The sequence below is a fragment of the Myotis myotis genome, unplaced genomic scaffold (genome assembly GCF_014108235.1).
Source record: "Myotis myotis isolate mMyoMyo1 unplaced genomic scaffold, mMyoMyo1.p scaffold_m19_p_3, whole genome shotgun sequence".
Taxonomy (NCBI): domain Eukaryota; kingdom Metazoa; phylum Chordata; class Mammalia; order Chiroptera; family Vespertilionidae; genus Myotis; species Myotis myotis.
Genome location: NW_023416335.1, coordinates 163,069,361 through 163,084,211, shown reverse-complemented (window position 1 = coordinate 163,084,211; position 14,851 = coordinate 163,069,361). Strand labels below are relative to the sequence as shown.

Sequence of the window (14,851 nt, the reverse complement as noted above, 5' to 3'; positions counted from 1 at the left end):
GGAAGGTTATTGCCCTTGTCTAGCACAGCACCTGGCACATGGTAGGTGTTTGATAAATACCAATGACTTTATCATGCTCTGCACATCCTGTAGAACTGGAGTGCTCACTCTTCCATCCCCAGTAAATCTGAAAGTATTGTTGCCTGTGTTGGCACTGCTGTCATTCTTTAAAATGATATTTTGTCAAATAAACTCTGTGTTCTTACTGTTTGTGGGAGAATTCTGAGGTTCCCAATGATCTCAAATGCTGAGCAGTAACAAGAGACTGAAAACATAATCAGGATCTGTTTCATTCTGTATTCATGGAATCTGATTATGACTCTTTATATATTTTTCTTTTACCCTCTCTACACAAAATGAAAGGATCCCATGATGAAAAGGGTGAAGAAAAGATGACTTTATTTCAATTGAGCAGACAGACATGACAAACAAATGAAGACAGACCACGTAATCAAAAGGATATTGGGAGCCTGGCCAGTGTTGCTCAGTGGTTGAGTGTAGACCTATGAACTAGGAGGTCACAGTTAGATTCCCAGTCAGGGCTCATGTCTGGGTTGTGGGCTCAATCCTCAGATGGGAATGTGCAGGAGGCAGCCGATCAATGATTCTCTCTCATCATTGATGTTTCTATCTCTCTCTCTCCCTTCCTCTCTGAAATCAATAAAAAAATTTATATATATATATATAAAATATATATATATTTTAAAAGTATATTGGGAGAAGATAAATGGACTCTTTTTAATGATTCACAGCAACCTCATTTATCCCCTACCGTTACTAGAGAGAAAAATGTCATCAGATAACCAGTGGTCAGCAGATGAGGACGAAGGTCAATTTTCCCGGCTGATCAAGAAATCTAGAGACTCCCCCTTTGTGCCTGTAGGTAAGTACAAGCCTTGACTGGATGCTGAAAAACTGTAATCGTACAGTAATGCTTTGCCCAGTATCTTGGAGGATTCAAATGTTTTATGTAACTGATTTTTTTTCCAGATAATTGAAGCTAACACCCTCTAAGCATAAGCTAAACTTTCAGAAGTTTCTAGTATATGGTGAATCCCCAATAATGGTTAGCTATTATTATTATGGAGCATCAGATTTTATTCTAATCCATCTTCATTAGAGGGTTAAATAAAATTATTAGGTCCCAGCCAATCTAAAGGGAATTAATTGAATGGACTTTAATTTTCTGTGATGACTCAGTAGCACACTGAGAGTCTATTGGGACTATGACGATGGATAGGTCCCTCCGTCCTCTAAGTAACTCCAACTTTAAATTCTTGTGTCTGATGTTTACAGATTTTTTGTTTCTCCCATATTACTGGATACCATAAAAAATCTTCTGCCTCTGATGTTCTCTGGCACTAGAAGCTAGATACCTAAACTTAAAAGAACTATGAGTCAATTCAGAGAAAAGAAGCTCTGAACGAAAGCTTGGGCTTACCTGTACACCCAAGAGCATGAACTATGTGATATTCATGCTCAGCGACCCTTTTTCCTGGCTTCCTGATCTACTCAGTTGAGGTTGATGGTTAAGTAGTCTCTAGATTAAAGAAGTGTTATTATAATTAGACCTAGAGTCTTGGCCTCTTTATCCTTTCCCAACACATATTTAGTATGTTTACATTTTCAACAAATACTACATGTATGTAGGGTTAAAAAAAATCTAGGCCCCAATATTGTTTTTTAAAATCGAAGCTTTCTCTTCTCTTTTGGATGCTTCAGCTGCCTTAAGCATTATTATTGTATACGGCAGCCATGCCTCTTTCCTTATAACTTTGGAAACCACTACAATAACCTATTTAAATTAGACTTACATAAGTTGTGATTAATTCCATAAATCCTTCTAAGTAGGTATGTCATGTTTCCATTGTCACTGTAAGTCTAGCAACTTCATGTGATTATTCACATATCAACAAGAATTAAAGTTTTACTTTATAGTAATATTGTGTTTAGAAGTTTCATTAATTTGAATGACTTGTAATAGCACCCATAACAAATCTAAGCAAATAAATTTATAGTGATTTATTCACCCTCCTTAGCATTTTTAACTAGAAAAACAATTCAAGACCTCGATGCCACCTGCACAGATCACTGTAATGAGCAGGATTGATCACTGTGCCTGCCGTAAATTAAATTATTTTCCAGACACATTTAAGGTGATTAAAGTAGAAAGATTAAAGTGTTTCCAGCTAAATTCAATTATATACAAATTACAGAGACACTCTATGGAAAACAGTAAAGGTTCTGACTTTAATCTCTAAAAGAAACAAAACCAATTTAAGTAAGAACAGAACCTTGATTTGATAAGGGAAAAGAACCAAGTTTTTGCTAGAAAAATAATGATAAAATTGGGGTATATATTATTGAGTAGTTTGTTTAGCTATTGTTATTTTAATAATATGTATTTCCTGCTATAGGATAGAGTGTCCAGTGCAAATAATTTACAAAACATTCTTTGTTATCTTCAACAACTTCCATCATTATAATCTATTTATATTGTTTAGAATGGTCCTAGATCTTAAGACCTGTACATATATTATGTGCATTTAAACTATGTTGATAGATTGTTTTTGCTTCTTTCACTTAACATTTCATATGTACATTTCTGTGTATTAGTACTTTCTATACTTACAATTTTTTTATAGCTCTGACAGATTTTCCTTTGTTTGAGCTATTTGGGCTGTTTTGTTTTCCTCAAATATAATGTAGCCACAAAATCTTTGTGTCAACTTCCTAAATTTTCTTTTGCTTATTTCCTTGGAGTATGTTCCCAAAGGTAGAATTTCCAGAGCAGGAAGCATGTTCAGTTTAATGTCACTTATTATATATTTCCAGAATTCTTTCCAGAAAGATTTAGCTAAACTTACAGAGCTTTCATCATGGTACCATCTCTCAATGTGCCTACCATCATCATTTTATTAGTATTTGCTTTTTGCTGATTTTATATACTTGTCATTTTTATTTCAATTTATTTTTATATTTTACTTTTTTATCTTTACTGTTGAGAATATTACAAATGTCCCCCTCCATCCCCCCATTTCTCCCCTCCACCCGGTTCCCACCCCACCTGACCTTCACCACACTATTGTCTGTGTCCATGGGTTATGCATACATGCTCACCCACTGAGCCACACTGGCCCGGCAGAACAGCAAGCTTTGATTAACCAAATTCCTTGGTTAACCTCTGCCCATTCCCCACTCCCCTTCCCCCTGAAATTCATCAGTCTGTGCCATGCTTCCATGCCTCTGGACCTGTTTTGTTCGGCGTTTTATTTTGTTCAGTAGATTCCACATATGAGTGAGATCACGTGATATTTGTTTCTCTGACTGGCTTATTTTGCTTAGCATAATGCTCTCCAGGTCCCTCCATGCTGTCTCAATAGGTCAAAGATCCTTCTTTTTTATAGCTGCATAGTATTCCATTGTGTAACTGTACCACGGCTTTTTTATCCACTCATCTACTGATGGGCACTTGGGCTGCTTCCAGATCTTAGCTATTGTGAATTGTGCTGCTATGAACATAGGGGGTACATATATTCTTTCTGATTGGTGTTTCGGGATTCTTAGGATATATTTCTAGAAGTGGGATCACTGGGTCAAACAGAAGTTCAATTTTTTATTTTTTAAGAAAATTCCATACTGGCTTGTGTCAACTTCCTAAATTTTCTTTTGCTTATTTCCTTGGAGTATGTTCCCAAAGGTAGAATTTGGGAACATACTCCGAGGAATTTTCCCAAAATCTCCATAATGGCTTCACCAGTCTGCATTCCCACCAGCAGTGTACTAAGGTTCAATTTTATTTATTGCTAATAAGCCTATAAAATATAAATGTTTTTATTTACTCTGATTCTTACTTCCATTTGTTAAGTGGATCCTAAAAGAATAAATATAACCTTGCTCACCTATGAAGATACACAGGTGCCAACACATTTCATCAAAACTTGCTATTCTGCCTGGCCGGTGTGGCTCAGTGGTTGAGCATCTACCTACGAACAGAGGTGGTCACGGTTTGATTCCCAGTCAGGCTTGATCCCCAGTGTGGGGCATGCAGGAAGCAGCCAATCAATGATTCTCTCTCATCATTGATGTTTCTATCTCTCTCTCCCACTCCCTTCCTCTCTGAAATCAATTAAAAAATATTTTTAAAAAACTTTGCTATTCTGCATAAATATCAATTGCATTGCCCCGCTGGTGTGGCTCAGTGGTTGAGTGTCGACCTATGAACCAGTCACTTAGGGTTCAATTCCTGGCCAAGGGAATTGAAATAAAATATCAATTGAATTTTTATGTACTAACAATGGACACATGGAAACCAAACTTAAAAACATAATACCCTTTCTCAAAGTAGAAGAAATGACTTTTTAAAGCACATAATTTCTGTATTTGCAAAAATTTTTTTTAATAGTATCACATAGGCAAAGTGGTATTGGAAATGATTTTGTGAAATAAAGTCTACGTAGGAATATTTGAACAATGTCCAAAAAAACCCCCATAATACCATTTACAATCACTCCAAAGAAAATTGCTTAGGTGTCAGCTTAAGAAAACATGTACAGAATCTGTATGCTGAAAATTACAAAATGCTAACGAAAGAAATTACAGAAGACCTAAACGAATGTAGAGACTATTGTGTTCATGGATTAGAAGACTCAATATAAAGATGTCAATTCTCCCCAAACTGATTTATAGGTTTAGTGTAATTCCTATCAAAATCCCAGAAAGTTTTAAGTTCTAGAATGGTTAAAATGATACTAAGGCATATAGCTACAGTAAACAAGATGGTGTGATATAGATGGAGGGATAAATGCATATATCAGCAGGATAAAAGAGAAAACTCAAAATATAGACCCACACTTTTATTCAAGTTTTCTTCATTCTTATGTTAAAATATTACATCTGTCCTTGTCTTTTTAATTCTACCTTGCCATCTTTTGGATGTTATAAGTATGCTAGTCTATATTCTTGTTGTTGATATTTTTGTTTTATTTTTACATTTAATTCTAACCCATCCAGGATTTTTTTGTAGTGTCTGGTGTGAGATAGAAATCCAAGTTAGTTCTCTATACCAATAAATTGTACTCATTATGTTTATTAAATAATTATTCCTTTATCTGTTATTTGATTATTTTGACTTGTCGTGGCTCAAGTTGTCACACTGGGTTTTTTTTGTTTGTTTGGTTGGTTGGATGGTTTTTTTAAATCACAGTGTTTTAAATTTCTTTCCAAGATCTTTCCTATTCAGTTGATCAGTTTTCTGTTTTGGACCCAATTACATAGTATCTTCATTGCCACAGCAATAATTTCACCCTTAACATTTGTAGAGAATGCAGAAATATTTGTAGGGATTTCTGGAGTTTTCTAGAATCACAGTTCTTCCTGGAATTACATACTTCCTGTACATCTCTCATTCACTTAATGTCTCAATTTTACAGAAGATTCAAATTTTAACACTTTACTCCATTTGCTCATTATTTGATAACAAGTAGAAAGGAATAAAGCCAAACACTCAAAAGCTATAAGATGTTTGGTAGGTCTACTTACTAAGGACTTGCCCAAATGTAAGCTTTGCAGCATGCACAATTTGAAATCATACCTCAGGAAAATTAGAAATTACTAAACAAATTACTACACTATATGGTTCTAGTTTTCCTGGGAAAAGGCTAAACTGCAAATATTAAATCCATGAGTTATGAGTCCATTTTAAAATCTGGTGAATCAGCCCTAGCTGGTTTGACTCAGTGGATAGAGCATCGGCCTGTAGGCTGAAGGGTACAGGGGTCAATTCCTATTAAGGGCACATGCCCGGCTGGAGGGCTCAATCCCCAGTAGGGGGCGTGCAGGAGGCAGCCGATAGATGATTCTCTCTCATCATTGGTGTTTCTCTCTCTCTCCCCCTCTCCCTTCCTCTCTGAAATAAATAAAAATATTTTTTTAAAATAAAATAAAATCTGGTGAATCAAATCCAGCATGGTTCCTTGGCTATCTTGGCTGCTCATCCTCTAAGCACTAATCCTTTGGACAGTCCTTTATTCAACTCTCTAAGCTCATGCCAATCTGGCCTGCTACTTATATAACCCCTCCTTTTTTAATTCACAGGGATAGCAGGCTTTATGACTGTGGTGTCCTATGGTCTTTACAAGTTAAAGAACAGAAGAAATCAGAAAATGTCCATTCATCTTATTCACATGAGAGTTGCTGCCCAAGGATTTGTTGTAGGAGCTGTGACTCTAGGTAACCTGCTTAATTTGTAACTTGTGTTCAGCTATCTTTGAGAGTATTTTTATTTATTTTATTCATTCATAGTTGAAGATGAATATTGGGTCAAGATGACATAATGGTGGAAGACTGGTAAGAAAAACAGTTCTTCACTTGGTTGAGGTTGCTGCCCTAATATAGGCTTACTTTCTTAAAATTTTAAACACTGAAAAAAACAACACCACAGTAGGCAGAAGGTACACATTTCCAGTTATAAAATAAGTAAGTCATGGAATGGAATGTACAGATTGGCAACTATAGCTAATAGCACTGTATTGCATATCTGAAAGTTGCTAAGAGAGTAGATCTTAAAAGTTCTCATCACAAGGAAAAAAAGTCTGTAACTGTGTATGGTGATGGATGTTAACTAGACTTACTGTGGTGATCATTTCACGATATATACAAATATCAAATCAGTATGTTGTACACCTGAAGTTAATGTAATGTTGTATGGCAATTATACATCAATTTTTAAAAACCCAGTGGAGAACTAGCTTATGGGCCCTGTTAGCCTCTATTACGAAAGCAGTGAACAGTTCATACCTACAACAGCTGAAAGCAGTAGTTATACACCTGCCTTTATTGCTCAGTTAAGAGCAGCAGTCATGGTTCCCAGCCGATTTGAACAACAGATATAATTACTAAAGTTTAACTGGGAAGAAAACATTTTTAGAGTCCACAAGTCTTAATATCCTTATTCTCCTTTTATTCCAAGTTTGAGCAATAGGAAATCTTTTTTATTAGTCTATAAATTAAGCGATACTTACATAGTCAAATCCAGAGAAATTATTTGGTTAATTCAGGTTATATCAACAGCTAAATCATATACTGTAGTTCTAAGAAAGAGTCCACTTTGGAACCAAAATTATCTTGATTTCTTGGGGTCTATATGAGACCAAGGCACAATGTTCTTAGCTCCCCTCCAGGCTGTACAGAGTAGAATCAGCCTGAGAGTAAGTCTAGGACTATGGAGATAGGTGTGGGGCTTGCAAATAGGGAGTTAAATGGTAATTATCTTATTACTATGAACTGTGATAAGGGGAGTCTTGAACAAAGTTCAAAAAGAAACTTTACAAAGTTATAGTCCTCGTTTTGTCCTTCCGCAAATATTTACTAGGCATTTTCTATTTGCAAGGCGCGGAGCTGGTCTATAGATGTGGGGGTCGGACTTGGTCCCTACCCTCACATACTGTTCGTCTCCTCAGGGAAAGAGACCAAGAACAGGAGAAGAAAATACAAAGGCATAGGTGCTATGGCGGAGGTAACACAGGTGCTTTGGGAGCACAGGCACAAAGGAGGGGCATTTGACTGGCGCTGAGAGTCCAAGAGGCTTCTCTAAGGATGTAAACTGTATAATGAGCCAGGAAATGGAGGAATTCACTAGGCAGAGGAAAAAGCAATGGCACTGGAACTTAGGGCTGGGTGTGTAGGCGAATCAGTGTTTGATGAGAGAAGCAGAACGACCAGTAGTAATATATAATAAGGGACTTACTTACAGGGACTTGGGCTGACTATATAATTGTGAAGCTCTTGCTTATGTATCAGGAGCTGGGCCACAAGATGAGCAAAAAAATGCTGTGGCAGTGCCTTCCAAGCAGAAAGAGACTGTGGCTGCTGCTCAGAATCTCCTGTAAATGCCTCGGGGGCAACAGGGCATGAAAGGAAAGGAATTCTTTCCTGGAAGTCATGCAGCCTTCAGGCCCCTCACAGGACCAGGAGCTAGGAATTAAAAGCCCTGGCCCACCATTTTGTTTTCCCATGTTGTCCGGCACACTTAGAAGTAACCAACTGTATTATACTCCCGCTTCCACCAAGTGCTGTATGGAAGTAAACACTTGATCAGCAAACGCCATGCTTTTTATAGGCATCTGATTAAGGGTATCTACAGGCGATAATTTCACAAAATCTTCTGCTAATGCATGATAGCATCCCCTTTACCGCTGTAAGAAATGGCCATTAATACCTGTAAGTCTACTTAGACCAGAGAACCAATTCCAGATAACCTGGAACCAACACAAAGAACTATCCTCATGGTTATGTCTCTCTGGAAGCTTCTGATACCAAATTCTGTTTCAATCAAGGTTCAGTCAGAGAAGGAAAACTATTAGAGATAATATATAAAAAGGGATTTATTGTAGAGATATGATCTTAAGCAAATTTGGGAGCATGGACTGTTTAAAGTCCATGTTAGGCTTGTTGCTTGTGTTTCTGATGCTGGGGCCTGAGGTTACTAAGGCAGTGGTTGGGAAGGCAAAATAAACTAGAATCTGTAAGGATGAACTGGAGCCCGCAAAGGCAGAGGGGAACTCGAGTCCGTCTCTTACTGACTCCAGCCCTGATCCCGGTGTGAGCTGTGGGAGAAGCGGCACCTCTCTCAGGGAGCTCATCCACCCCTGGCCTAGGGGCCGGATAAGCCGGGAGGAGATCCAGCTGAGCTGAAGGCACCGTGGGCCTGCTGCCCAACAACAGCGAGGTGAGCCAGCGGACAAGCAACTGCACCTGGTGCCCTGCACCGAGCCCTCCAAGCGTAAACCGGACATGGCAGCTGCTGCTTCAGCGTTCACCTTCATGCCTCAAGGTCGCGTGAGCCAAACTAACCCACAACTATGCAGGGAAGGGAACTCTGGAAAATATAGCGAAAGCTTAGTTCGATCTATATAAAACAAACCCCCAACAGATTTTTATGGTTGTGAGACGAGGAGTAACACGATGAAGCGAGCCAGTAAGGAGTTTAAACACAGCGGAGTAACTTGGACAGAAAGATGCCTGCTTTATAGAAAGATCAGAAACAGGCAATATGGAACTGTTTGTTTAGGGCCTCTAGATAAACAGTCCCACTATAAAGACAAGGAAGGAAACCATATCATAGAAAGGGAAGGTTGGAAAGGGACACCTGGAAGGCTTCTAGGATGCCTGCAATATTCCATTTCTTGACCCATAATTATAGGTGTTCACTCTACAAGTACTTGTCAATCTGGTCACTTAAGCTGTATATACTGCTTTCTGTGTTTGTATATTTCAACATGAAAAAAAATGTTGAGGAAAATGATTAGAGATGATTTGCAATGGACCGGAGGAAGTAAAGACAGTGAAGTCGGATGATGAGTTGGATCTGAATTAAGTGCAGTGGAAATAGGAGATGGCTTCTAGAAATACTGAGGACTCGGCAACAAAGTGATTGGAAAAAGAAAGGGAAAGAGGAATCAAAGATGATCCTAGGTTTCTGGATTGAGCAACTAGAAATAAGGGTTGCCTTTCATTAATATAAAGAGCAAAGAAGGAACCAGTTTGGTGGGAGGATGAGTGCATATTGGACAAAACAATAACAACACCTAATGATTGCTAATGATGTGCAAGCCACTCTGCTTTATATATTGTTCTCTCATTAATACCTACTTTGACACCACCTGGTATGCTGCAATACAATTCAATACTGATGCTCACCACCTGGAACTCAGATCAGATGCCAGAGGTGTAAGGGCTAGTTCCCAAAAATACTGCCCTTACTTCAGACACCAGCCTTTGGGGGTCCCCAGGGCATCTGCACTTCTGATAAACTGGCTACAAATTCAGGGGTCCCCAAGACTCCCTCAGGTTTATTTTACTAAAACAACTTACAGAATTCAGGAAAACAATATACAGACAGTCCTCAGGTTATGTCGAACTTGACATACGTCGTTTTTTGGTTACATCACCATCTCCCATTTATTTATTAAAAAAAAAAGAGTTCCGTCATTTCGACATATGTACATATGTGCTTTATGTTTTTAATTATTTATTTATCAAAAGTAAAGGTCAGGAATTGTTATCTTTCTTTCAAACTTTTTTTACTGTTTCACTTCATTACTGCTGTGTATGTGCTCCATGTGAGTGACGTAGGTGCTTCTGTAGGTGGGCTCTGACTTACGGTGAAAATGGCGTTATGTTGTGCTGTAGGAACGGATCTCCTTACAATTGTAGTTTCACTATAAAGTATACAAATCAGGACCAGCCAATAGGATAAGGTGTGGGAGGATAGAAAGCTCAAAGCTTCTGTGCTCTCTCCCTGTGGGATCAGGGCTTGTCACACTCCCAGAGTATCAATGTGTTTATCAATCAAGGAACTCCACTGAACTTCAGTGTGAAGAGCTTTTATTGGGGGCTTCATTATATAGGCACTAGAGGTGCGACGCATAAAATTCATGCAAGGGGCTCAGCCCTCACAGCCCCAGCTTCGTCCAGAAGGTCGTCCAGATGGTCGTTCTGCTGTTCGGTCAATTAGCATATTAGCTCTTTATTATATAGGATGGTTGATTGAATTGCTGGCCACGTGACTGAGCTCAATCTCCAGTCCTACTCCCCTCCCTGGTGGTCTAAGAACCCTGTGGTCACATGGTTGGTCTGATTAGCCACACCTTGAAGCTATCTAGGAGCCCACCGTGAGTCACTTATTTAGCATAAATTAAAGTATGCTCCAAGGGGCTCATGAATAACGAGGCAATCCTGTTACTTGGGAAATTCCAAGGATTTTAGATTTATACCAGGAATTCTGAACAAAGACCAGTCTTTATTAAACAATACTCTTTGAGGTAGGTACTGTTATTATTCCATTTTACAGATAAGGAAACTGAGGTTTAGAGAGAATAAGTTACTTGTTTACAATCACATGGGAAATCTACTCCAGAGCCTGAACTCTTAATTTTATATTATAGTGACTGAGATGCCTATGACAGGTGTTTCCAAATTAGAGTACTCATACCCTATGAGATATATAAGGAGATCCATGGGGATATGGGAAGAAAATATTTTTATCTTAAAAATAAAAACTTTACCAATATATAGGCTGACCATGGGACACTTACTAGTATACTGTTTATAAACAAATGTGCATCTTGAGGGGCATGCTCAACTCTTTACTTATGCACAATTTAAGTTTGGAGACCACTTTCCAATGAAATGTAGAAATAGCACATATGGTACATTGAATATACATGGGATCTCATACTCAGAAGAGAAATCTAACTTGCTTACCAGTGAAGCAACAGGTGTGAAAAGAGTTGAGCTCAGAACTGCAGGGAACACCAACACTTAAGAGGTAGGCAAGAGGTAAGAATTCTGTGTCTAAAAAGCTCAGGGAACAAACAGGGAGAGAATGCCATGTAATGATGGAGGCAGAGATTGGAGTGCGTATCAACAAGCCACGGAGCACAGCCACTGTCAGGAGTCAGGAGCCAGGAGAGGCGTGGAGTAGATTCTCCCTCGTGTCCTTCAGAAAGTAACAAGTCTGCTGATACCCTGACTTCAGACTGCCAGTCTCCAGAATCGTGAGACAACATATTTCTGTTGTTTTAAGCCAGAGAGAGAGAGAGAGAGAGAGAGAGAGAGAGAGAGAGAAGAATTAGAAGCAGCACAGGGAAATGAAATAAGTCTTATAATGCTCCCTGAATCTGAGAATGTTATTTCCATCGATACCACAATAATTCAAGTTAAAAATCTTTGTCTTGAGTTCTATGCATCTACTAGAGGCCCAGTGCACAAGTTCATGCACGGGTTGGATCTGGCCAGCCCGGCCCCAATCAGGGCGGATGGGGGCTGGGCCTGTCGGGAGGAGGAGATGGCGGGAGGTTGGCCAGCAGGCCCACCCTGATCGGGGCCCAATCAGGGCCAGGCCAGCTTGGGGAAGGGACCGCGGGTGATTGGACGGTGGGCCGGCCATGGGGAGGGACTGTGGGCAGTGTGTTGGCCAGCCCCACCCCCAAATGAGGTGGGGGTGCCGATTGGGGGCCAGCAGCCCGAGGGAGGGGCCATAGGTGGTTGGCCAGTTGGCCCTGCCCCTGATTGGGTGGGGGGAGGCTGATCTGGGGTGGGGCTGGGTGGGGGAGGGGCTGCAGGAGATTGGCTGGATGGCCCCACCCCCTTTTGGGGTGGGGGGTGCAATCAGGGGTGGGGCGGCCAGGGGGAGGAGCTGCAGGAGGTTGGCTGCCCAGCCCCACCCACTATTGGGGTGGGTGTGATCAGGGAGAGGCCAGCCAGGGGGAGGGGCTGCAGGCCTATCGTGGTGGGGCTGGCTGATGGGGAGGAAGGAAGGGGGCGTTTGGCCTGCCGCCCCAATCAGGGGCAGGCCAGCAGCGGAGAAGGGCTGTGAGGTTGGCCGGCCAGCCCCACCCCCTGATCGGGCCAGTTCGCTGGCCACAGTGGGCGTCATAGCGACCGGTTGTTATGGTCATTATGGCCGTTACAGTCGCTGGCTTTTTATATATAGAGATGAAAGCTATCATACTATTTCTTTAGAAAACTGTGCAGACATCTGCCTCACCTAGCTATCATGTTGAGATAAGAACAACGAACCTCCTGACCCTTTATCTTCTGTGCACTCTTTAAAGGTATTAACAAGCAGGATCAGAAAGAAAGGGGAAGGAAACTGCAGCAAAGGATTTAGTTTAGACAATCTACGAGACAGGTGATGCCTTGATACTGCTATGGACAAGAGGGGGGATGAGTTGTAGTTTAAATCTGACTCCTTAACTTGCTTTGGGTATAAACATCTGCTGACATCCCTGGAATTCACTGGAGCATCTCCTCTGTTCCTCACCCTTTTCCTACTTCAGCCTTTCTGCATGACCCGATGACCTCATATTATGGGAGATACACACCTATCTCATCTGCTTCCAGGGGTGGGCAAACTTTTTGACTTGAGGGCCATAATGGGTTCTTAAACTGGACCGGAGGGCCGGAACAAAAGCATGGATGGAGTGTTTGTGTGAACCAATATAAATTCAAAGTAAACATCATTACATAAAAGGGTACAGTCTTTTTTTTTTTTTTAGTTTTATTCATTTCAAACGGGCTGGATTTGCCCACGGCTGGCTTAAACTCATAGCTAGTTCACCCATTAGACTGTAAATCCCTAGAAGCAGAGATTAGATTTATTCACCTTTGTTTTCCTTGGGATACTGAGCAAAGCAGACACTGAATAGATGTTTGCTAAATTGAGGTGCCCATTATTTTTAATTTTAATACCTAGCCAGATATTTTCACTTTCACCAATATTTTAAAATTCAAACTTTAGGATGGCATAACATCCTAAATTCAGACTTATACTAATCTCAAATAGCTCTTAGTTGTGTGTGTGTGTGTGTGTGTGTGTGTGTGTGTGTGTGTGTGTGTGTGTTTTCTGGAGCTTCTTGTATAATCCAAGCCAAAACTTTATAAGATGGAAAGTGTTGTTTGTTGATTTGTTTGTTTTAAATTGTGGGCTAGCTTTGAAAAAATGCAGGTGGGAGAAATTCAGTGTTTGTTCCCATGGATGCTCTATTGATATACATCTTTTTTGTTTCTAGGTGTTCTCTATTCTATGTATAAGGATTACATTAGACCTCGATTCTTCAATGTGTCCAAAAAATGAAGCTGCATACAAAAAAATACAAGAAGCCTTCTGAAAACTATTATGAGGAATGAATTTTCAATATGTAGCAAATTGTACTGCAGAAGTATTAGAGTTTTCACAGCCTGGTATAGTAAGTCTCAATTGTTTAAGAAGTCGACTTCCAAAGCAATAATCATAGTCAACGCAAAAATATCCCTGATGATGTCTTTCAGAACCTAGAGCATGATTTTCTGATTTAAATTTTTTTATTCTGTTGTTAGTGACAGAAGATAATCTATCTTATGACAAACCAACCTTAAAATTAAGAGTTAGCTATACATAGTGGCTACAGAAATTTTCTATATCCATATCAAATGTGACAATCTATACATTGCTTAATTCTCCCCAAATAATTAAGGCTTTCATAAACTCACTTTTAGAATGGGCAACAATTATATCAGAAGAGAATGGTCATGTTATTTAAATTTGGTTCACCACTGTGCACCTCACCCTTATATAGAAACTTCACTATTCTACCACAAACATAAATGTTTAACATGTATATATCTGTGTACTCGTTTTTATATTTCTTGAAAGTATTTCTAAGAGTATGGAAGGTAAATTGCTAAAAAAAAAAAAATAATAATAAGTCCCTTTTCCCCCAGATGGTAATATTGTGGGGGTGAAAGGATTTAGTCCAGACATGCTATTGCTAATCTCATATGACACTGTAGAAAACACAAAAAACCAAAGTAGACATTACATTTTAAATAGTCTCTGGCCTCAAAGTCCTCTGTAACTGCCCTAGGGTTCTAAAAAGATTTATTAGACTGTGTTAAACTCATAACTGTCATGACTCAGATTTACTCCCTTAAGACTCCAAGCCTGGAAGAGAAAAGAAACAGCCTGACCGGCATGGTTCAGTGGTTGAGTGTTGATCTATGAACCAGGAGGTCTCGATTCGATTCCTGGTCAGGGCATGGTCAGGGCACGGAGTCCACAGCCCAGGTTGTGGGCTCGATCCCCAGTGGGGGGGCGTGAGGGAGGTAGCCAATCAATGATTCTCTCTCACCAATGATGTTTTTATCTCTCTCTCCCTCTCCCTCCCTCTCTTAAAACCAATAAAAATATTTTTTTTAAAAAAAGAGATTCACTGAAATAAAATCAAGAATGCACTGTAACCCCGGCCGGCGTTGCTTAGTGGTTGAGCATCACCTATGAACCAGGAGGTCATGGTTGGATTCCCCGTCA

At 39.8% G+C, this 14,851-nt stretch overlaps 2 protein-coding genes across 2 annotated transcripts in view; one reads left to right on the top strand and one right to left on the bottom strand.

Annotated features, from left to right (window-relative positions):
* Positions 1 to 789: 789 nt before the first annotated feature.
* HIGD1C (HIG1 hypoxia inducible domain family member 1C) lies at positions 790 to 14,284 on the top strand. Its single transcript, XM_036296862.1, has 3 exons — positions 790 to 883; positions 6,097 to 6,231; positions 13,575 to 14,284. Exons 1-3 carry the CDS (start codon positions 790 to 792, stop codon positions 13,637 to 13,639), a joined length of 294 nt encoding a protein of 97 aa, XP_036152755.1. The 3' UTR covers positions 13,640 to 14,284.
* Positions 10,785 to 14,851, bottom strand: part of SLC11A2 (solute carrier family 11 member 2) — a 45,703-nt gene continuing 41,636 nt past the window's right edge. Inside the window, exon 18 of the transcript XR_004965700.1 lies at positions 10,785 to 11,574. The gene's annotated coding sequence lies outside the window, so the exon portion shown is untranslated. The remainder of the gene's footprint in view (positions 11,575 to 14,851) is intronic.